We start from the raw sequence: 25,023 nt of genomic DNA, 5'->3' as shown, positions 1-25,023 counted from the left end.
CAAAACTAGTAATTCTGGAACACAATCATAACAATAAAAGTAAACAATTATAGTTTGTTAACTTCTCATCTACTTTTTTGTAGTATCAACTGAAAATTAAAATATATTTTCAAACTCTTATAGTGGATGAAGTATTTAAAATATATAAAGATGATCCATTCATCAACAGCCAAGAGTGGGAAGCAACCTAGGTGTCTGTCAGTAAATGAATGGATCAAAAAATTGTGGTACATATACACAATGGAATTCTATGCAGCAGAGAGAAAGAAGGAGCTACTACCCTTTGCAACAGCATGGATGGAACTGGAAAGCATTATGCTGAGTGAAATAAGCCAAGTGTTGAAAGACAAATACCATATGATCTCACCTTTAACAGGAAGCTAAACAACAAAACAAACAAGCAAGCAAAATAAAAACAAAGACACTGAAATAGAAAACAGGGGGACAGCGACCACAGGGGAGAGGGGAGGGAATTTCATGGGAGAAAGAGGAGAGGGATTTAGAGGAACAAATAGGAAGGACACAGGGATGAGAACTAAGGGGGGTGGAAATGGGAGGGAGGTGGGGAGCACAGGGTGGGGTGGGCTGGGATGAAAGAAATAGACAGAAAACTGTACTTGAAAAATAATTAAATTTTTTTAAAAGATTATTAAAAAATAAAACAAAATATATAAAGATGAATAAAAATGCATATAATATTTAGGAGCTTACTGATGACTCAAAGGAAAATAAGAATAACAATCAAATAAATATGAATAATCTTCCTCCTCTTACATAAAATGAAACATTTACAACTTTTTGTTCACATCATTTGACCTAGCAGTAATGATTTTAGGAGGTTTTTGTCCACTACAAGGAAATACAGAGTAAAGTACTAGAAGTAATGTCTTACAATTTTACAATCCAAAGTACTTTGAATTTCTTAAATATGGCTATGATTATCTGATTATTTACGGTACAAGGGTTGTAGGCTATCAACTGCAAAATGGGATAAGTAAAAAACTCTTTAATTGGAACAATAGTTTAAAAATAAACATATCACAAAGTCAGAGTTCATTTACTCTCTCTGGCAGTTGGGAAAACATAGAATACAGAATGACGAAGCTTTTGAAGAAAATTCTGGCAAAACAGCAAAGTATGTGAAATTCCGGCTTGTTATACATGATTAAAGAGACCACTTCTTTTGTTATTCTTTTTTAAGTATATTTTATTGATTAAGCTATTACAGTTGTCCCATTTTTTTCTCCCCTTTATTCCCCTCCACCCTGCACACCCCCTCCCACCAGCATTCCCCCCTTAGTTCATGTGTATGGGTCATTAATATAAGTTCTTTGGCCTCTCCATTTCCTATATTATTCTTAACCTCCCCCTGTCTATTTTGTACCCACCATTTGTGTTTCTTATTCCCTGTACCTTTTCCCCATTCCTCCTCCCCTTCCCCGCTGATAACTCTCCATGTGATCTCCATTTCTGTGGTTCTGTTCCTGTTCTAGTTGTTTGCTTAGTTAGATTTTGTTTTAGGTGTGGTTGTTAATAATTGTGAGTTTGCTGTCATTTTACTATACATGTTTTTTACCTTCTTTTTCTTAGATAAGTCCCTCTAACATTTCATGTAATAAGGGCTTGGTGATGATGAACTCCTTTAACTTGACCTTATCTGGGAAGTACTTTATCTGCCCTTCCATACTAAATGAAAGCTATATTGTGATTCTTGTGACATACGCAAAGCATAAGCAAATTTATGTAAGTTCTCTGCTTCAAAAAATATTTTGCCCTTATTTTAATTTAGTACATAAAGAGGCCTAAGTAATTTATATTTCTCAAACTCAATGAGTCCAAGGATCACACCAACATTACTTTAAATTCTCACCCAAGGATATGTTTATTGATTTCAGAGAGAGAAGAGAGAGGACAGAAGCATCGACGTGACAGGAACACTGGTCAACTGCCAACCACAGGTGCCCCGACTGGGGGCGGAGCCCACGACCCTTTGGTGTATGGGATGATGCTCCAGTCACCTGAGCCACCCGACCAGGGCAACATTATTTTTTTAAATGCAAGTTTTTACCTGCAGAATGTGATGCTCTGAAACACAAGAAATTGAGGAGTAGAGAAACATGGTAAGAATCCACAAAAATTGTAAAAGTTTTGTTTTAAGTGGCTCTTTTATTTTTTTAAGATTTAATTTATTTATTTTTATAGAGAGGGGAAGGGAGGGAGAAAGTAAGGGAGTAAAGCATTAACGTGCAAGTGAAACATCAATCGGCTGCCTCTCATATGCCTCCAACTGGGAACCTGGACTGCAACCGAGGCATGTGCCCTGACTGGGATTTGAACCAGCAGCCTTTCAGTTCCCAGGCCAGCACTCAATCCACTGAGCCACACCAGCCAAATTTTAAAGAACTCTTTTAACAGCAAAGAATAAAAAGACCTCACATCACACAGGGGAAAAAGCAAACCTCATAAATTTTTTTACTCTGAGTATTACCAAGTTGAACTAGAAAAGAAATTCCAAAGTATTTCTTTTTCAGGATCTATAGCCAAATGTCAAATTGCTGACTTACCTGTCATTAAAAAATTTTTTTTGCCAGAAATCAAATCATCACTTTTATTTTTTTTTGCTACTAGCTTTGCTGAATTCGTGGATAAAGAAAATGCACTTAATGCCTTGCTAGGCATGTATATAAATTTTTTAAAGGTTTTTTAAAAGATTTTATTTATTTATTTTTAGCAAGAAGGGAAATGAAGGAGAAAGAGAAGGAGAAACATCAATGTGTGGTTGCCTCTCATGTGTCCCCTACTGGGGACCTGGCCTGCAGCCGAGGCATGTGCCCTGACTGGGAATTGAACCAGTGACCCTTTGGTTCACAGGCCTGTGTGTTAAATCCACTAAGCCACACCAGCCAGGGCATGAGTATAAAATTTAAAATACCAGTACCTTGGGAAAAAATCTTTTACATTTTCCCTTGATCATTAGATACTTGCATACTTGCCAAGATAATAACTCCCTAGGAACTTGACATATTTGGCAGATACAGTTGATGTTTTGAATATGAATCCTGAAACTTCAAGAAGAAAATTCCTACATTATTGCTCCTCATCTGTTTTAAGCTTTTATGCTAAAATCTAGTTATGTATTCAGTGAATCAGAGCTAAAAATATCTTTTCATGCTCTTGAATTAGTGCCATTTACCATTAAAAAGGTTACTGAAAAATTTTTCAAGAGAAAAAATAAAATTTCAACAAGTCTGTTGGGGATGAATTCAGGTAATGCTTTGCTCAAGCTGTGGTTGAAAATACCATTTGAAAGTCAGTCTTAGCAAAATTTAGAAGTTATTGGTGCTCACATTTGAAACAATTACATTTTTCCCAGGAAATCATACTGGAGAATTTTGCACAAAATATGTGAATATTGTCTTCAGAATAAATTAGTAGGCTTGGCTGTAATTATCATAATTCCCCTACAAAGCTACCTGTAGTAGTTTCCATTGAGAAAGGCAGAGCAGAAATTATATTTGACTGGGAAGGCGACCACCCTGGAACCTGATGCTGGACACTGTGATACACAGCTCGTGGTGAGCAAGCTGACTCGGTACCAGAATTAAGAATCTAATAAAACCTTTAAAAATCATCACCATTTGAATGTGTTTTATGAAGAACCTTAAATTTAATAAAACACATTCAAATAGTGAAATTATGGTACATATACACAATAGAATTCTATGCAGCAGAAAGAAAGGAGCTCCTACTCTTTGCAACAGCATGGAGGGAACTGGAAAGCATTATGCTGAGTGAAATAAGCCAGGAGATGAAAGACTAATACCATATGATCTCACCTTTAACAGGAAGCTAAACAACAAAACAAACAAGCAAGCAAAATAAAAACAAAGACACTGAAATAGAGAACAGGGGGACAGCAACCAGAGGGGAGAAGGGAGGGAATTTCAGGGGAAAAAGGGGAAGGATTTACAGGAACTAATATAAAGGACACATGGACAACAGCTAAGGGGGGTGGAAATGGGAGGGAGGTGGGGAGGGAGCATGGGGCAGGGTGGGCTGGGATGGTAGTAAAAGACAGAATACTGTACTTGAAAAATAATTAAATGTAATTTTTAAAAAAGAATCTTAAATTTATTCAAGACTTAAAATGATATCAAAGCATGGGATTTTATCAGTACAAAAGGTGCATGCCTTTTAAAATGGATAAACACTGATACATAATTACATTTACTGATTTGAAACAATATTAGCATTGACTTCTGTGAGTATAGAGGGTCAAGAAAACAGTTAAAAGTTTAAGAAAACAGCATATGTAGTATATGAATATAGCATACATATAAATAACTATACATGAACCCATATAACATGTATGTGAGTATGAGACATGAAAGAAGGTAACACTTGGTAACACTGGCTTCCTCTGGGGTGGCTGGAAAGTGTACAATCTGAGACATACCAGTAGCATTATGCTAGGTTATACTGAGATAATAGATGACATCTGCTCACAATTTATTAGCTAAGGCAAGTCACGTGGCCACATCTATATTCAAGGAGATAAATATAATCTTCCTGCAGGTATTGGGATCCAAATATCAGAGAATAGTAATAGTTTTCTACAGTAAGTAAGTCATATCCAATTTTTCACTGATAATACACAGTAAGAATATTAGATACACATGTGTATATATTTGCATTAAATTTTAATAGAATATTTTGTCAAGACTTTGGTGACTTCAAAAGGATGCTACAATTTTATAAATTGAATTACTGCTTATCAAAACTAACTTTCTAGTAATTCTTGCAAAGCCATCTTATTTTTTCCACTCTGAACTCTTAAAATCTTTTTTATTTTCTGGTATACTATCTGGTACACTTGGATGCTTAAGTCAGAGCCCCATAGTCTAGCAGTAACTTCCCTGAAATACAATAAATCCTTGTTAAATGAATGAGTTAGACTGTAGTTTTAAATTAATTTTTATGATTCCATGTCATAAGTTGGGTTTTCCAGATGGAGTCTGGGGGTACAATATGCTTATTATGTAAAAGAAAGACAACGTGTTTATTAGGTGAAAGGAAGGAGAAGGGAGCAGGACTGGACATAGGATGTCGAGCTGCAATGCAAGCCAACAAAGCCTCGGCCGACCTGGCCCAGAGTCGCTGGCATTGGGCAGAAATGACCAGGCCTTTACACCCCAAACTTAGCAGTCATCAGATACAGGATGTCTGAGGAAAGGCTTGACCTCAGTCAAAGTCAGTTTCTGGAGTCAAGACAGACCCTGGCGGTGCTAACAACTGAAAGCATTCTGGTAGCCGTATTTCCTGGAGCTATGTAGCAAGTCCCCACATCTCTGTGTGACACAATCCATAATGATATTTTAATAAAAATCTTGAAAAATGACTCTACATTTGTGACACACACAGGCACACAAAGAATAGGTATAATGCATGTATTCTATGGGAATAACCGTATCAATCTGGCACAGACTTACAGTTCCCACTGTAATTGTACTATGAGAAACATCAAATGAGAAACCTGGCCTGAGCCCTCAGGGAGACTGGCTACCCACTCACCTTACACGGTGTCACGATGACAGATAAGAATGATGGTCTTGCCCTTTAATCCTTTACAAGATACCACTCAGTTCATGGTACTTTTACTCAGATGAATTCTGATTGCATTAAAAAAATCCTAGGTCCTTTCTTCTCTTCTAATAAGTATTTTCTCACTAATCATCTCTCTCCATTTCCTGTCCCCCCCCCTGCATCCTTGACTTTCTATCTAGAATGAGATCTCTTTCCTCAATATATTCCCCCAAATGCTAGCTAATATGCTCAACATTTTGTCTTTACTTGTTGTTTCTGACTTCCTTATTCAAGTAAAAAAAGTACAGAAATAGGAGGAAAAAAAGAGAACCAATTCTATCTTCCAAATGTCCCTGACAATGGCTGAAATGAAAGCTACCGAGATCCAAAGCTTTAAAATGAAATCACATATTCAAGAAAAAAGGGAAAACACAAAGATGGAAAATTCTTACTTGGCAAATAACTGCCATGACAAATTAGTTTTTCCGTTCCTGAATTACACAATAGAAACGAGGCATGAGCATCTGTTGGGAATTTGTAACTGAACTTGTATCTGCCAGTGAGAAAGAAGCAAGTTATTCACTTGAATTTGGATGTTCATGTAAAACACTAAACTTTGCTTTCTAAATAAGAGATTTCTAATCATACACTACACTAAAAACTCCAATGAACCTCCAAAATGGGCAATGTATACATTCTTAATATTAAGTTTTAAAATCAAAACTCTTTAGCGTTGTTTATTTCCTTATACATACATTTACATTGTAGAAATGCTGTTGTTGGCTTTAAAACACTATCAAATGTATGAGCATACCTTTGCACAGTACATCAACATTCCACAATCATCGAAACAAATTAAAGCAAAAAACCCCACAAAAAACTAAAAGACCATAACAAGAATAAGAATTTTCCATCAAGATGGGACACTCTAATAAAGGCACCTTCACATTTTAGACCCTGCTGGTGTGACAACAATTTTACTGCTGGAACTGCAATCTAATAATAGTTCAAATACCTTTAGTTCCAAGAGCCTTGTCATATTTAATGATTTCTGACAACTGATAAATAGCAAAGATTCATATACTTCACAACCATTAATATGAAAGAATATTCATTTACATAATGGTATACACAATGACAAGCTCAAGCATTTGTTCATATTTAAACTTACTAAGCATGGATGAGATTCCAAGGTAAACATGGCAAAAAGCACCTACACTGTACTCTCTTTAATCCCCACTCACCATAACTTAGAAGTTTCAAAACAGCAAGTTCAGAATCAAGAAACAAACCAATGGATTATTAACCTGGTCATGGGGAAAACACAGACAGTCCTATTCATACAACAGAACAACCAAAAGGCCCAGGGGCAGTGGCGCCAGGATGTGGGAATGGATACATAGGGTCTGCATGTGAGGGTATAAAATAGGAAAATAGTTGAAAGTCTTTTCTGTAGCTATTTAATCCTTAGATCCCTTCCCTATTTGTTTACATAGATAACTGCCTGTCCAAAATGCAGACAGTGTAAGACAGAGACTGTCTAAACTAGACAATCAACCAGTTAGGGAGAAGGGTTACCATCCTAAAACAAGAGGGTTATGTATGAAGGGTCCTGTCCCCCATTCTACTGCACAAGACTGGCAGCTATGCCTCCCTCCTCCAGGTAGGAGTTCAGACAAAAGTACACAGGTAGCCTCATGGCCCTGCAGGGAAGATGGATGCTCCTATCAAAAGTTTCTAAACAAAATGGTTTAGTCAGTTCCTGTGGTGAAACGCATGGGGAGCCAGCCACCCCACACACTGGGAGCTCCCAATCAGGTTGTTACTGTACCGCTTTCAAGTATGACTAGACAGCCAAGAACCACAGCTATCAAAAACCAAAGCCTATAATATTAAAGACAGAGAACAAAGGAAACTGAAAGGTAAAAAAAAATAGCTTGTCTGAAACAGAGAATACACTGTTAGAAAAGCTTCACAAAGACTATTATTAATATTTCCAGTGAGGTAAGAAAAAATATTGCAGCCTTCAAACAAGTAAAGGGTATTGTAAAATGGAATATGTTGAGAACAAAAAATTATATTAAAATTAATAATAATAAAACTTAAAAATTTCAATCGAATAGATGAAACACAAAGTTGAGGAAATGTCCTTAAACACTCAGCTAAAGGAAAAAATAATTTAAAAGTAAGAGAGAAAACACAGGAAAATTAGAAGAGTCATCCAGGAGGTCTAAATTTTATGTAAAATAAAATATCCAAAGAGAAAAGAGATAATGAAAGGAGGAAATCATAACAAAACAATTTAAGGCAACTTTTTGGATCAGAAGAAATGCAGACTGTGGAAAACCATGTGGAAAGCAGTATGGAGATGCCTCAAACAATTAGAAATGGATCTGCCTTCTGACCCAGCAATCCCACTTCTGGGCATATGTCTGAAGCAGCCCAAAACACTAATTCGAAACAACATAAGCACTTCTATGTTCATTGCAGCTTTATTTATAATCACCAAGATACAGAAGCAGCCCAAGGGTCCATAAATTGAATGGATAAAACCACTACAGGACATTTACACAATGGAATTCTACTTGTCCATTAAAAAAAAAGAAGAAAATTTTACCCTTTGCAACATGTGGATAGACCTGGAGAACATTATACTAAGTAAAATAAGCCAGTCAGAGAAAGACTAATACCATATGATTTCACTCATATGTGGAATCTAATGAACAAACTCAACTAACAAGAAAAATGGGGACAGACTCACAGATGAAGAGCAGGATGACAGCCCCGGGGCAGGGGGTCAAGGAGGTTGGGGGTGGGGGCATTGAGTAAAGAGAAAAATGGACTCATGGACATGGACAACAGTGTGGTGATTGCTACAGGGAGGGGGTGTATGTTGTCTAAATGGTAATGGAAAAAGAATGCAAAAAAGATTAAATTTTCAAAAAAGATGTTGAACATCATTAGTCATGAGGAAAATGCAAAACAAATGACCATGACAAACCACTAAACACCCACTGTAATAAAAAAGACAGACAATGACAAGTGTTGACAAGGGTGTGGAAAACCCAAAACCCCCACACACTGCTGGTTAGATTTTAAAGGGGTGCATACACTTTAGAAAGTAGAGGGACAAAACAAAACTTAGTCCCACAAATAGTCCCACAAAACTTAGAGTCATTTGATGACTCAGTACCCAACTCAAGAGAACTGAAGACAGGTATTCAAACAAATGCTTGCGCACAAATGTTCACAGCAGCACAGTTCCCAACAGCCAAAAGGAAAAAATGACCTAAATGTCTATCACCCCATGAACTGATAAACAAATGTGACATCTCCACACCATGGAATATTATTCAGCCATAAGAAAGAATAAAATACTGATGTATGCTGCAACACGGATAAACTTAAAAAATATTATGCTAAGTGAAAGAAGCCTACCAGAAAACTAACATACTAATGACTCATTTATATGAAACATCCCAGGACATCTATAGAGACATAAAAGCTAGGGGTTGCCAGGGTAGAAAATTTGAAGAGACTGCTAACAGATTTGGGGCTTCTGTTAGGATAATGAAATTTCCTAAAATTGGTTAGTAGTGATGGCTCCAAAACTCCGTGAATATACTAAAACCCACTGAATTATGCACTTTAAAAGTGTAAATTTTGATTGGTGAAGTGAATCTCAATAAAATGGTTATATATTTTTAAAAGGGATGAAAGACATGAGTTTCCAGATTGAAAAGCTGGACCCAATGAAAATAAAGCTGCACACTGATCTATTTCTTGCTTCATCATAAAATTTCAAAAGTCTGGAAATAGAAGTATTTTAAAAGAACAGTAGAAACTGATCAACAATGAAGTGAGGCCATTAAAATTCTAATGGAATTTATTTCCAACCAAGAATTCTATAACTAGCCAAAATGTCAATCAAGCATGAGTACAGAATAAAGATATTTTCAGAAATGCAATGTCTCAGCAACAGCAAAAAAATCATCCACACACTATTTCCCAAGAAGCTGTTAGATATTCAGTTCCCCCAAAACAAAACAATTTGAAATGGAGGGGAAAAAAGAGCTCCAGCCCAGGAGAGCAGGGAGGGAGTCCCAGGAAATCCATGCAGGGGATGAATCAAGCAGAGGTTTGGGGAGGCCTTGAATTAATAATATAAATAAAAATTTGGGAATTGTTATTAATTTCAGAAAAACCTAGACTTGAACTGAAGGGGAAATGGAATCACAATATTCTATAGACCTCAGCTACAAACAAGACTTATATCAGTATAACAAATTCAATGCAAATACTGAATTTCTGATTTAATCAAAATTATGCCAATATTAAGAGAATGAGGGGTTGGAAGGAAAAAGGATTGGATGAGTTCACTTGTCTGAAAGTGGAAGAATGAAAAAGGAGTCCATTGAATTCCCATTTTTCAACAGATGATGCCAAAATGTGAATTATCAAAAGGAAGCAATAAAAGAAAGATGGATATGGTCTTCTTAGATATGCAGAAGAAATCCTAAAGAATTAGCTGAAAGAGCTGAAACTTGAAAGGAAAAACTGCTGTTTTCCACAACAAACCACAGAATTGAATCTACGCTCATGTGATGTATAACTTGCACATAACAGTCAATCACATCAACAAAGATGAATGATGAAGTAGGTTTAATGTCCCTTTACCAAAGCATCAAATGCACATTAAACTAAAACATGTTAACCAAATATTCCTGAATGCAAGAAACAGTAAGAAGAAGAAGGAGAAGGAAGAGGAGGAGGAAGAGGAGGAAAGAAAATCTTAAATGGTCATTATAAGGATATGCATATATCGATTTACTAAATCTGAAAATTGGTGAAAGTAGCAGACACCCTGTTTTGTATAATGTATAATAATGTAAACTTTCTCAGTTAGAGGTAAATTTGCTAATGTTTTTTCCTCCAGTTATTTAATGGCCTAGTCAAACAAAATGTAAAGGTAACTGGAATTTTTTATCACTTTCAACCTGACCTCAGGCTTGTCCATCAGACGGCACCTTGAGCACCTTAGCTGGATGGCTTCCTTGATTTCTCCAAACTTACCATTATTGTCAGTGTCATTACATTTAATGTATCACTTTCCTGCCTCCACCTGCCCCCTGAAATGTGAGCAGTTTCTAAAAGACTTTTGTTTTCCTAAGAAATATGGAGATAGTGCCTATGGGAAAAATAACCAATTAACATGTGAAATATGTTCTTTCCTTCAAAAGAAATTCTCTTTCTATTACCATTCTTATGTTCCCTGTGTTGTCCCTCTTTTGGGGGGAAGGGTCTATTCTCTGCAAATAAAACACATTATAGCTCCTCACCATTAAATGTCTCTAGGTTTAAACAATAAAATTATAAATTAAAGAAAGAAAAATAATAAAAAATTTTAAAGCCTATAAACATATCATGTACTCTCATAAAAAAAGGTCTCATTTATAGTGAAATGTAGTCATAAAATTTTGTTTTGTGGATAATCCAAGATTTACTACAGCAGAGTCAGAGATCTGACATGCTTCTGTCATAAATCATGTGAGTTAAACTAATATTGAACTATGATTAAGACTTCCTAATAACCATCATTATAACCAGTATTTTGAACTCTGCATCTAATAGATTGCTTATCTCTGTTTTGTTTAGTTCTTTTTCTGGAGTTTTGATCTGTTCTCTCATTTGGGCCATGTTTCTTTGCCTCCTCATTTTGGCAGCCTTCCTGTGTTTGTTCCTTTGTGTTAGGTAGAGCCCTATGACTCCCTGTCTTGGTAGCGTGGCCTAATATAGTAGGTGTCCTGGTGGGTCCAGTGCCGTAACCTCCCCTATCACCCAAGATGGGTAGTCTGATGTGCCCTTCCTGTTTTCTGAGCGAAACTTACTCTTGTAGTTGAGCCTTGGTTGCTGTTGGCAGGTCAATGGGAGGGATTTTCCCAGGCCAGTTGGCTGCAAGGACTGGCTGTGACCACCGACCACCAACATCCACCCTCCATGGAGGATCAGCTATGCAGGAGCATGGTGGTGCTCCTGTGTGGTCTGTAGCTGTCTACTAGGTATGCATGCCCTGTGGTGTCTGGGGTGGTGCAGACCAAGGTCAGTGTCCACCTGTATTTTGCCTGGGGCTACCCTGCATGAACTATAAAGCAATCTGAGATGGCTGCTACTTGTATTGGACTTGGAGATTCCCAGGCAAAGCCAAGCTGTGAATCTAGGCTGACTGTTGCTAGTGTCAGTCTTGGAGCCCTTTAACAAGAGGTATGGGGGCCTGGGGGCTTAATGAAGCCAGGTGCTGCTTATTTTATAGGATTTAGGAAGTTGTGGAACATGACCAAGACCAGCCATTTATATTAAAAAGTCACTATTAACAGTTTGGGTGGCCCCATAAGTCGGGAGGGACAGAGTCTCAGGGGATCTCCAGGGCAGGGCCAATAGAGTTAGCCAGGCTGATGGAGTCTCACATATGGCACCCCTCTGCCAATCTATGGCTCTGCAGAAGGAGGGCTCACAAAAGGGACAGTGGCCTCTGTCCACCTTTCTGTCTGGGAGAAAGCTGTCTCTCAGCTCTGGCCTTCATGCCAGACATTTCAGTTCCTTCCTGCCTGCTATTGGTGCCTTTAAAGCTACCACCTTGGTGCTGGGGCTCAAAGGGAATGAGTCTGAGTAAGTCCATGTGTAGGTTCTTTAAAAGGAACTGCTTGGGGTTCCAAAAGTTTCTTCCACTGACTCAATCCCCACTGGTGCTGGATTTTGCAGCCAGAAGCTATAGGGACTTATCTTCCTAGCACTAGAACCCTGAGCTGGGGGGCCTGAGTGGGCCTCCTCACTCCCAAAATATCCCTCCTGAATTTTTATTCACACCATGTGGATATGGGACCAGCCCATTCCACATCTGCACCAGTCTTGATGGATATAGTTTCTTTAATTCTGTAGTTCTCGAGCTTCCATTCAACCCAACTTCTGATGGTTCTGAGTGAAGCTTGGTCTATATTTTAGTTGTAATTTTGATGTGGTGTGGAAGGTGGTGAGCTGTGTTTACCTATGCTGCCATCTTGACCAGAAATCCTCTTAGTGAGGGAAATGTTAGCAGAGTAGATGAAGCTGAGAATCAAATCAATTATTTGGAACATAAGGAAACAAAAAATAAGCACCCAGAACAATAAGTGAAAAGAATAAAAAAGAAAAACCTAGGATAGTGTAAGCAGCCTCTGGGACAACTTCAAGCATTCCAACATTTGCATCACAGGAGTGCCAAAAGGAAAAGAGAAAAAGCAACAAATTGAAAACCTATTTTTAAAAAATAATAAAAGAAAACTTCCCTAATGTGGTAAAGGAAGTCAGCATGCAAGTCCAACAAGCACAGAGTCCCAAATAAGATGGGTGCAAACAGGCCCACTCCATGGCACATCACAATTAAAATGCCAAAGGCTAAAGAGAAAGAGAGAATCTTAAAAACGGCAAGAGGAAAGAAATTGGTTACATATAGGGAAGTTCCTATATAAGACTGTCACCTGATTCCTCAAAAGAAACTTTGTAGGCTAAAAGGGACTGACAAGAAACATTAGAAGTAGTGAAAAGCAGGAATCTACAGCCAAGATTGCTCTACCCAGCAAAGATATCATTTAGAATAAAAGGCCAGATAAAGAGCTTCCCAGACAAAAGAAAACTAAAGCAGTTCATCATCACTAAACCATTATTATATGAAATGTTAAAAGAATTCATTTAATAAAAAGATCTAAACTATGAACAATAAAATTGCAATAAATACATATCTATCAACAACTGAATCTAAAAAAGAAGCTAAGCAAACAAGCAGAACAAAGACACATTCGTGGATACAGAGAGTATTTTGATGGATGCCAGATGGAAGGGCAGTATAGGGAAATGGATAAGAGGCGAGGGGATTGAGAAGTACAAATAAAATAGGTAGTTACAGAATAGCCATGGGGATCTAAAGTACAGTATAGTAAATGGGGTAGCCCCAAAACTTATACACATGGCCCATGGACAATAATAATGGTGTGGGGACTGACTCAGGGAGTGGGGAGTGCTGGGTGAAGGGGAGTAAGAGGGGAAAACTTGAGACAACTATAATAGCACAATCAATAAAACATAAATAAAAATAAATAAAATAGAAAAAAGTGACTTCCTAATAAGGATGACAACCATATGAAATAAGACTAGAACACAGAGAAAATGAGTATGATGTAAAGAGAGAGAAAAAAACTGAAACTAAAACCTCATCCCACATGATAGCGAGCAAACACAATTGAAAATAAGTGAAAAACCGTGATTCCTCACTAGATGAGGAGAAGCCATTAGGGAAAAGGGCAGTAAGTAAGTTAACTGACTTTATCCTACAAATCAGAGAAAATAAGAAGTTCCAAATAGAGCACTGATTGAAAGCTAGTTGGTTTCCTTTTTATTTCTTTGGTTTCTTCTTATGATTCAGGATACTTCTACCTTATGCTGCCCACATATTCAGCCATCCACAAGGTTTACATCTGTTTGCATGTGGTACTTGGTTCTGAATAAACACCCACCCCTTTAGAATACAGAATCAGAGTATTACACTGTATTAACTAGTTCTCCACATATGAAACTGAAACATCTTTGAAATCTTCCAGAAAGAAAAGTCCTTGAATCAAATCCAGTTTTCCTATTGTTTTCACTACAACATGAATACATTGTACTTCCATAACACATAAAGATCGGAGACAGCAATGTATAACCTAAATGGCACATGCAGATTATCTAGTCTAAGACTGCAGTCCTCCACAGAATTTCAACCTCTTTAAACACAAGGGCGGTATATTTATATCTCTAGCATTTAAGGATAAACTCTGGCACAGAGAAGACAGCCCATATATGTTAGAGGAAAATAATGAATGAATGAATGAATGAGTGAGCAAATGAATTATTAACTGAATGAACATAACAAGCCATTTTTCTATTTCCAAAACTTATGCCAAAAGGGATGAGTTTAGATAACAGTTGCAAATGTTTGGCAGTCCATTACTACAGAAACTTGGAGTTCCCTGGATTCCCACCTGACACAGGCAGTGATGGGGTGCTGCCCCTGGAAAGGGTCTGCATGGTCTGCAGGAGACCCCTGAACAGCATGAGGCTTTGGGGTGTCAATCCCCTGCACAGCTGAAATTCCCCATCCAACTTTGACTCCCCCCAAACTTAACTGGTAATAGCCTACTGCTGACAGGAGGTTTTACTGATAATAGTCCATTAACACTTGTCTTGTATGTTATATGTGTTATATCCTCCATTTTTACAGCAAAGCTATAGAATGGAAAATGTTACTTTAGACCTTCTAAGGAAAAGAAAATACATTTACAGTCCTGTATGGATTTATTGAAAAAAAATCTGCATATAAGTGGACTCAAGCAGTTCAAACCTGTGTTGTTCAAGAGTCAACTGTATTTGAACTCTGCCTGAATTTCCTCATCTGTGAAAAGAGATGGAACTACATCTACTTCCAGGTTTCAGTTGGGACTACACGGAACAGCACAGCTAAACTACTCATTTCAACACTCTGCACGGACTGCAGGTTAGGAACCTGCCCTCCAGTGTTTCTGACTCGGATCCATTTGTCCTCCTCCTGAATACTTCCGGGGACAATGCGCTCGTTCCATCCAAGGCACCGAATTTATTTTACCAGTAACACAAAACATCTGAACATTCTTCCCAGGATTAAGCCCAAAGCAGCCTCCCCAGGACCCTCACACTTGGGCTTCTTCCTCTGTCTGGAACAGGCATGTCAGCTTTTCTGTTCTCTCCAGTATGTCTTCAATTTTCCTGAATAAGTCTTCTTGGAACTCTCAATGGTTTCACGTTGTCTACCAGTGATTTTTGACCTCTTACATCTCGGGGCACACATAAACAAATCACAGAATTCTGTGCACACCAAAACATGTTTTATTTTTTGCTGATCTGACCCAAAAAATAGGTATAATTTTGATTCATTCACACCTGCAATTATTGTGTTGGCTGTTGTCATTTTTTGATTTGACAATCTAAGAGAAAAGAGGTCCATGCCCCTGACTAAATAGTCAGGTATTGCATGTCTTAAATATCCTTGTGGGGAGACCAGATGAAAGAAGGTGAAGGAATTAGACAAAGAAAATGTATGCATAACCCACAGACAACAGTGTGGTGATGGCCAGTGGAAGGGGGTGGGGGCTGGGTAGAAGTGGGAAAAAAGTGGGGACATCTGTGATAGTGTCAACAATAAAAATAACGGTTAAAAAGTTTCTGGTGGTGCGCTGGTTGCAAATCGCTTTTGTACACGATTCACAGACCTCTTGCCATCCATCGTACACACACTCCTCCTCCGTATACACACTCCTGTTTGCTGCAGTTCTTTCAGCCAAAGAAACAGCTTAACTCTTTCCAATGAGTTGTTCTTTTTTGTCTTTATTGAATTCACTGGGGTGACACTGGTTAACAAAATGCCCCAGGTTTCAGGTGCACAGTTCTACAACATATCATCTGTGCTCCACACTGTGTGCCCACCACCCCAAGTGAAGTCTCTGTCCATCACCATCAAATGAATTGTTTTTAAGTTAACGTTCCTCTGCTCTGTTTTCCTATATTAGGATGGGCTCCTTTTTCTTGTTTTTAAACCAAGTAGACTATTTTACTGTTCTCCACAGCAATTCATCTTGTAGCTTCAGCCAGTCATTTCATCAGATTCCTTTCTGACAATCCAAGTATTAACTATGGCTCCCAGTTACAGCACACATACAAACAGATCAAGCACATCAACACCATGTCTTTATCTGAGTTACTAATAAAAATATCAAGCAGGACAAGGTCAAGGACAATGCCCTCCAGCATAGACTGATAGACTTTCCTCCACCCTGATGTCGATTCATTAATCAATATGCTTTGAGTTAAGTTTTTCAACCAGAAATAAAGTGAAAAGATAATAATCTTCTAAAAAGTGAATTTCAATTTTATTCCATTTATAAAGATCTCATGAGAGTCCATGTCATAAGCTTTGCTGGAATCAAGAAATATCACCATTTCTTAATAGAAGAAAATGAAGATTATTACACTTCAATGTCTGAAAAACTATTTTTGAATTTCACTAATGTTCTATGGTAAATTTCTGTGTCTATAGATTTGAGGTTTATTCCCTGCCACCCTTTAAAAATCAGCATTATGCCCTGGCTGGTGTAGCTCAGTGGATTGAGTGCAGGCCTGCGAACCAAACGACTGTGGTTCAATTCCCAGTCGGGGCGCAGGCCTGGGTTGCAGGCCAGTTTCCAGCAAGGGACGCCCGAGAGGCAACCATACATTGACATTTCTTTCCCTCTCTCCTTCCCTTCCTCTCTGAAGATAAATAAATAAAATCTTTTAAAAATCAGCATTACTTTTGCTATCTTTCTTAATGATTTCTCAAAGATTATAAACAATCATTCTATGAATATACCGCCCTCAATTCTTTTCACATTCTAGATGTAATCTACCTGGGACTACATGATGAACTTATGGATGTTCATGAGGTGTGTTTTGGGGGAGAGGAGGTTGGGAAGAGCAGAGGCCGGGGGAAGTGCAGTCCTGCACCTTGATGCATTCCCTATGCTGGGATTCAATTCCCGATGCTGGGAAAACCCCCTGCGTTACAAGTTTGGGTGAGAGGCTAGACCCACCCGCTGTTCCAAAAGCCTGAAGGTCAGACCTTTTCTCAGGGGCCTGTGCAGTCAGAGTATGGTGGGCATGTGACCTAGTGCCAGCTAACCAGACACAGGCAGCCCTCACTTAACCACTAGGAGCTAGCAACTCAAAGAGGCAGAGAGAATGTAGACCCCATTCTGACATCCCCAGCAGAGCTAATGACACTGGTCACCCAGGGCAGTGGGCCAGCGAAGGAAGAGGCACTGTCCGTAGCTGACAGCCCTGGGGGCGGCAGGGTTCTCAGTGCCCAGTTCCACAGCACGGTTTCGGCTCTCCAGCCTCACACTATCTTTGTTCATTTTTTTGTCTTCCCAGCAGGTCCATTGGCCACATGATGTCCTCTCAATAAACTTTTCTGATTAATTCAGCCAAAGAGAATTTCTTTTGCTTGCGATAGAGAACTCCAACTGGTAAATTTGTTCAGAGTGGCCAGACACGTTAACTCTGTTGACACAAGTGGGTAGCATTGTCTTCAGCCTGCTCTAACTGCTATGAAGTCATAGTTGTTCTAAATCTACTTGGAAGAATATTTGCTTTGATAGAAAAAATAAAGACTATACATAGAAACTAAAGATGGAATGTAGATAAGTAGAAAGAGAAACTGCAAAAATACGAATTAAGTAGTTCTGCTTTCATTGGTGGTTTGCTTTAAGTAGTCAAACTATTATAGTCTCTTGCTCTTCCTGAGAAAAATATCAGTCAGTTGCCTCCCATATGCGCCCCAGCCAGGGATTGAACCTGCAACATTTGGTGTACGGGGACAACACTCTAACCAACTGAGCTACCCAGCCAGAACCCTTCAGCCTATTCTTAATAAAGGAGCCAGAGACCCAATTAAACTATAAGTCAGATCAAATCATTTCTCTATCGAGAACCCTTTGATGGCCTCCCAACTCACTTTTGAGTTACATCAAAATTCACTGAAACAAAACCTTACGAGGCCTGACAGGATCCAGACCCCACTGTGTCTTGGACTCGGTCTCATCCTTGCCTGCTCCGTTCCAGTCACAGGCACCCTGCTGGTCCTCACACAGTCTCCCCCACCGAAGACCCCTGGCCAGAATACGCGTCTTCCTCCCTCACCTCCTGAACACCTCTCACTTTTTCAGCAAGGCCTTCCCTGATACCCCCATGTAAAGTTTGTATGTGCATGGACATGCGCGCAGATATTTTTTTCTCATAGGAAAGCGGAAAAACATTCAATTGCCCCAGGGTAGTTTAATATGGAAACCAGAATACTGATGGAGAGCTGCAGTTTTTGAAAACAGATGTGTCATAAAATCATGCAAATTAAAGCATTCTTCATAGATTTAGAAATCAAGATGTATGAGGCAGAGAAGCCAAACAATTAGGTAGATTGTGTGACAGAGTTAAAAGGCAGGATATAACTTTCAGCTGAGAGTTCCAGATCCTCAAATCACACATACCTCAGACCATTACAGCAAGCTACACAGATGGCTAACGCCAGCAGGCTACAGGGTGAAATGCAACAGCAACAACCTTCAGGCAGAGAAGACTTGGCGGAAAGTCTTATCTGTGCCCTGTTAACTTATCTGAGTGATTTTTATGAGAATAATATTTATGAGAAAGTGCTTTGTAGAATGTAAAGCAATATAAAAATAAATTAGATGATTTTTGGTAATACATAATTCACTTTCTATGACTTTTGGCGACAGTTTTATTTTCATGTGGAATACAGATTTTTGTTTGACTTAATGTTGCACAATACTTTGGAATACTTCATGAGTTTATTGCACAGAAGAATAAATGAAATGATTGCTCCAATGAATATCATGATTAGCTATAAGTTTGTGCTTTCCTTCTTACACCCAATTATTAAATATGTAATGAAAAATGCTGCTGCATATAGTTTGCTCTCATTTCACTGAAAATAAAACAGAATGGTCATACACTTAAGCTAATTATAATATATATTTATGTAATCATGTTTACTATTAATATTCTCATTTCCACTTATGGAATCTATTTCAAATTTTTTAGCATGGTGTTAAATAGGGTAATGTGGCACTTATTTTTCTCTGGCAAAAAATAAAAACTAAATTGCTTGGCTTTCTGGTTAAGTAGGAAAAGTAATGTGTTAGTGCTTTCATTATTTTTTATATTTCTTTTTCAAGTCTCAAACCTATGCAGAAAAAAGATAGCAGTAACAAAATTTTAGAGTTTAAGGAAACCGATTGCCTTTTCGAGCTGACTGAGCCACGCCTCGGTCGACGAGGCCCCTTCGAGTCTAACAACTGGAGGGAAGCCATGTCCCAAATCACACGCATCGCTGGGTCACGTGACGCACGCCTGGGACGTGAGCAGCCTGGGCAGCACTTTCCCAGTGAATTCCCACCCCTCAGCTTCAGGTCATTACAGCCACACATTTTGAAAATGTGTAAGAATCCATATTTCAGATGTTTAAGGAGCTCTCCCCAGTGCTGAAGAGATATGAACAGCGCGCTGTCCACATCACTGTAATAACACGGCCTTCAAAGTCAGTGCCTCAAGTGTTCTCTCACCTCGCAAACTTTTCATCACTCATGTCACCATTCTGGCCCTCAGAAAGCTTTATGTAACTTCACATGTCACTGGTGGGGATCATATAAAGCAGCAAGGCTTAGAATTCTCTTTTAAAGCAAAGAAAAGGAATATATTATACAATGTATAAAATATCATAAATAAGAATCTTTCAATTTGTGGAACTCAGATAGGTACCTCAAAAAACAAACAAGCAAAACTTGAATACTTAACTAATTCTAATCCAAAGAAAAATTTCAATAATACCTAATGAATTTTAAATTACTTTGCTTTCATATCTAGGGTTTTAATGGGTGTGATGTACTAATTTTTCTTACACTGTTTAACTTATTCCCCTCTCTCAAAAAGAGGTACTACAAATTAATGAAACTACAAAATCAACATATTTTTATGTTAACAATTTTGAAATATGACAATACCATCAAGTCTGGGGAACTGAAGACTGGAATGTTCGATGCTGATTTTAGGGCTTGCCATATGACAAGGTCTCTGCATATGTGTCTGCGTGTGTGTGATTAAGGAGATCCAGTGACATGCATGGGACAATACTGTCTCTTACAAATTTGCTTTATGGAAACTCAAACATTTCATGATTAAAATAAAATTGTAAACGGCCAGGTTTGTGCCCAGTCTCTAAAACTTATTCAGGGTAGGAAGCAGTTTAACTGTACGTAGGGTTTGCTGCACTGCAGGTCTGCTTAAGTGCAGACGGTTGTGCAGAGAGGGGTGTGAAGGGAGAGAAGATTTCCTTTCCCTCCACAACCAAAGTCTCCACCTCAGTGAAGCTGTAAAAACAAACAGGAGGTATAGTATTGCAGTTAGGGTTCGGAGTAAGGTGGGTCTAAGTCTATCTTAATCTACAAGACCTGGAGAATCACTTACTCTCTAATTTAATCTTCAGGTTTTTCCTTTGTCAGTGATATTCACAGTTCCGTAAGGCTGCTGAGAACATCAAAAGCAATCATGACTCTAAAGCACAATGCTTGACATAAAACAATAAATTTTAGTTGTTGGTCTTCAGTGCTGCAGTCATACTTGTCAAACATTCTTTCATTTCCCTTTCTGACCCTTCGCCATTAGCCTAAACCCACAGTGCGCTCCTGTTTCCGATCGATGTCCCTCATCTGGATGGGCACTAACTCCCCAAGCAGGTCCTACTTTGTAATCACTGTTGCCTTTCCACTTCCATGAAGCATGTAAGGAAAAAGTAGAATTTGTTTCTGCTACTTCCTGTGAGGAAAGCTGTCTGATTAAACTAATCCATTAAAGTATGTAATAACCTTGATTTTCCTCAAGATATTGGTATATATACGTGCAACAAGCAATGAAAAAGCAATGCACTACACAAAAATAACAACTTCAGGAAATATTCAGCGAAGTTATTTTTGTACTGGAAGTCATACCAGTCTAACTGGGAAGGCTCCCACCCCAACTCTGATTTCAGATATTTATTGAAACATATTTAAAATAAACAAAACCAGACAAACTTCAGTTGTAGCAGTTGTGCTTCAACTGACAGCAAAAGGACAGATAAATAAAAGAGAGACAAAAAAAGGTAGAAAGGAAAATGGACATGAAAAATGGGAAAGTAAGAAACTAACATAAAGTGGAGAACTGAAGAGGCAAGGCCGGGCAATCGGAAACCATGAACGATAGAGGGTTGCCTCATTTTCTAAGAGAGAACAGGCTCATCTACGTCTTACCTCCCACAGAGAAGTTAGGAATGAAATGTTGGAACTGCATTCGTGGACGCTATTATGTGGTGGATTTAAGAGGACCTAGGATGGACCCACAAGAATTGGGACCACAGAAAATTTCACTCACGTGAACAGAGAATGATTGTTTAAAAGATGGTCTTAACCAGTTAGCAAATACTGCAACACAGTGAATTTCCTTCCTTTGTATGTGACAACTTCCGCAGAAAATCATTGAATGACATCTGATCCATTATGTACCTTTTTAGCCTCTCAAATATGTTTACTTTTCTTTTAATATTTGGAAGCCATATTTTCACTTTATTTTTGTTAGTTTATTATTGTTTTTTTTTTTTATTTTAGGGGCCAAACCACTTTTCTTTGTTTTAACTTAATTATTCAATATTGGGAGAGGGGACAAATATACTTTTGAAGTATATTTTCTACAAAACATTACAAAAGTTAGTTGTATACTAAGCAAAAAACCTAGATTTAATAGAAATGTTGCAAAATGACCCACAGGACAAAAATGAAACAAAAACTCCAGTTCTAAATCAGCTGAATACATTATTGATTCCAACATCATCGATTAAACAAAAGAAATTATATTCGCATTGATGTGTGAATCTGCATCTATTCTTGGTAGCATGTAATATATTCCACTGCTCGGCTCTGGCTGTCCTTGTAGCCACATTACCATATTATTCAAATGTATCTATCATTTATATGTAAATAGACAATATGAATGGCTTCTTCGTAAGACAACAATTTTTCAAATGACACATAGACAGAGGCAGACATTATTAGCAAGATAAAAATGTTGTAAATATTCATTCCATTATGTATTTTTAAGGAAAACTAAAACCTATTTCAAGTGTTTAAAACAGCAGTGTGGTAATTATACGTGGGGTCTTAATACAGTCACAATACCAACAGCTCTTCTCCTCAATAAAAGTCTCCACCAGTGTCATCTGTGCCTTACAAATTACACGTTCCCAGATCCATCTGTGAAAATTGAGATGCTAATTATCATGGTTACATTTCATGATTCCACAGTTAAATGCTGAACTGGTGCTATACAAATACCATATGTTTTTCTAAGAGAAATGGAGAAAGATTAATTAGGAGTTCAAGTCCAAGTCTTGTAAAAGTAATACTCCCAACACAATAAGATCATTACATTGTGTTATACAAATTGGAAGTTTTAATTAATAGCTGAAATACCAAGTGAGGGGGGAAAAGAAACCCTATGAAACCTAAATTGTAAGTATCAGGCCTTCCTACACACACATACACACACAATCCCAATATGCATGCTTTTCAAAAATAAAGTTACAAATCCCCCTCTCCCAAATAACACTTTTTTATCTGTTCCTCTGATGGAGTGATCACCACCGTGCTGTTTAATCTTATTTGATAAACCTAAAATTTATAGTGTATCCCAGTAACAAACAGGTTATACATAGATAATACATCTGATGAAAACTCAAATTAACATTTTAAGGATTTTTTCTTTAAGATACATGTCATTCCAAATTATGCAAAATAACAAGTCTCGTACTCAGATAAAATGCTCATTTACTATAGCAACCTAAAAAATCAAACTCTCTGATAATACTAAAGATTTCTATTCATATTGACAAAATCTGAATCCTTATTTTACTCACCACATATTCAAACACAAGCGTCAGGGTCTCCTTGGTGTGGATGATATCATGGAGCAACACTATGTTAGCATGTTTTAGTCCTTTTAACAGAGAAGCTGTAAAACAAATGGGACAGAGAGACCCTTTGTCATTGGTAACAATCAAATGACATGTTTCATTATTATTCTGGTACACTGTCAGATGAAATGCACCTACTTTCTGATTTTCCAAGCCAATAACAATTCGGAGTCAGGGGCCGAGGAACTAGGTTTTCATTTAGATGAAGCTCCCAATCCCCAAAACCTTCCCATAATTATTCCACCTGTTATTTGTTATTAATCTCCAGTTACATTCCAGTACCGTCAGAGAACATTCTGGGTGTGATTTCAATTCCTTTACATGTATTAAGCTCTATGTCATCAGCCAGGATATGGTTCATCCTGATATATGTGACTAATGCATGCAAGGCACGGGGGATGGAGGGCAAAAGTGGGTTTACAATTGTGAGTATGCGAAACACAGAGTGTATTCCTGTGCCATTATCTATTAACTGCTGTATTATTTTCCATACGAACACTGTGTACTTTGCTGGTGTTGGATGGAGAGTTCTGTAAGGGCCCATGAGATCCTGCTGGCTGACAGGTTCCATCAATGGCTAAGAGAGGAATATGTACATCCCCAGCTGTAACTGGGGACTTCTCAATTTCTCATTTACATTCTTCCAGGTTTTGCTTTCTCTTTACCATATACACATTTAGGATTACTCTGTTTTCTTTGTGAATTTGCCCCGTTATCAAAAAGAGAATGTCTCTCTTTGTCCCTGGTAATTTTCTTGGCCCTGAAGTCTGTTTGGTGTGATTTGAATATCTCCTCCAGCCTGCTTTTGTTTAGTGTTTACATGGTATATGCATACCAATACCGTAATATTGGAATTGAGTTCCTTAACAGCATATTGTTTGATCGCACCATTTTTTAAAGCCATTCTGCCAATCTTTAACTTTTAATTGATATTAGACCATTTAAATTTAATGTAAATATTAATATATTATGTCACCTGTCATTTGAATATATTTTCTCTCAGATACCATGTAATGTAGCCTGCCTTTCTTTTTTTTTTAAGATTTTTTAAAAGATTTTATTTATTCAGTTTTAGAGAGAAGGGAAGAGAAGGAGAAAGAGGAGGAGAGAAACATCAATGTGTGGTTGCCTCTCAAGGGCCCTGTACCAGGATCCTGTCCTGCAACCCAGGCATGTGCCCTGACTGGGAATCGAACTGGCAACCCTTTGGTTCACAGCTCATGGTCAATCCACTGAGCTACAACAGCCAGGGCTAGTCTTTGTTTCTGATCTGATTTTGTCTTTTCTCATATATTTCCCAGGAGTTCAATTAACTCTAATTTCACTTCATTTTGGCTTTTGTTCATTTCTATTGTTAGAATTTGTATTTTCAATTCAAAGTGGTATTTTAATTTGTTAGTTTCATATAGAGCCAGAATTAAAATTTAATTTTGAATTCAGCACTGTGTACCCTTTTCTTTTAATTCCATGACTGATATTCTAAAAAGCACTTTTATCAGCAGAAATACAGTGACTTGTATTTTCTGATTTTCTACAGCAGTTTTATAGTAATGTGGACCATTTTGTTTTATTCCTATTCATTCAATGAACTGGGTTCTTATAAGGTTTGAGGGGTATTTTTCATCAGTTCTCCCCTCTTCTATGCAGTTTTTTATGGATGGTGCTAGTGGGAGAAAGGGGAGGGTTTACTGTGTCTTGTTTCTACTGAATCCTTAATTTCTTCCCTTCTCTACTTTCACTGCCACATCTTCAAGGGGTGACATCCTTTCTCTATAGTATTGATA

At 37.9% G+C, this 25,023-nt stretch overlaps 1 protein-coding gene across 4 annotated transcripts in view; it reads right to left on the bottom strand.

The window, feature by feature from the left end:
- Positions 1-25,023, bottom strand: part of CDK14 (cyclin dependent kinase 14) — a 562,452-nt gene that overhangs the window by 297,073 nt on the left and 240,356 nt on the right. For all 4 annotated transcript variants that reach the window (XM_053655083.1, XM_053655082.1, XM_053655085.1 and 1 more), the window contains one exon: positions 23,183-23,277. In XM_053655083.1, the coding sequence (XP_053511058.1) occupies positions 23,183-23,277 (95 nt within the window). The remainder of the gene's footprint in view (positions 1-23,182; positions 23,278-25,023) is intronic.

This window comes from Artibeus jamaicensis, unplaced genomic scaffold, assembly GCF_021234435.1.
Source record: "Artibeus jamaicensis isolate MK-2021 breed Jamaican fruit bat unplaced genomic scaffold, CSHL_Jam_final contig_923, whole genome shotgun sequence".
NCBI lineage: Eukaryota > Metazoa > Chordata > Mammalia > Chiroptera > Phyllostomidae > Artibeus > Artibeus jamaicensis.
This window is presented reverse-complemented; position numbering and strand designations above follow the sequence as displayed.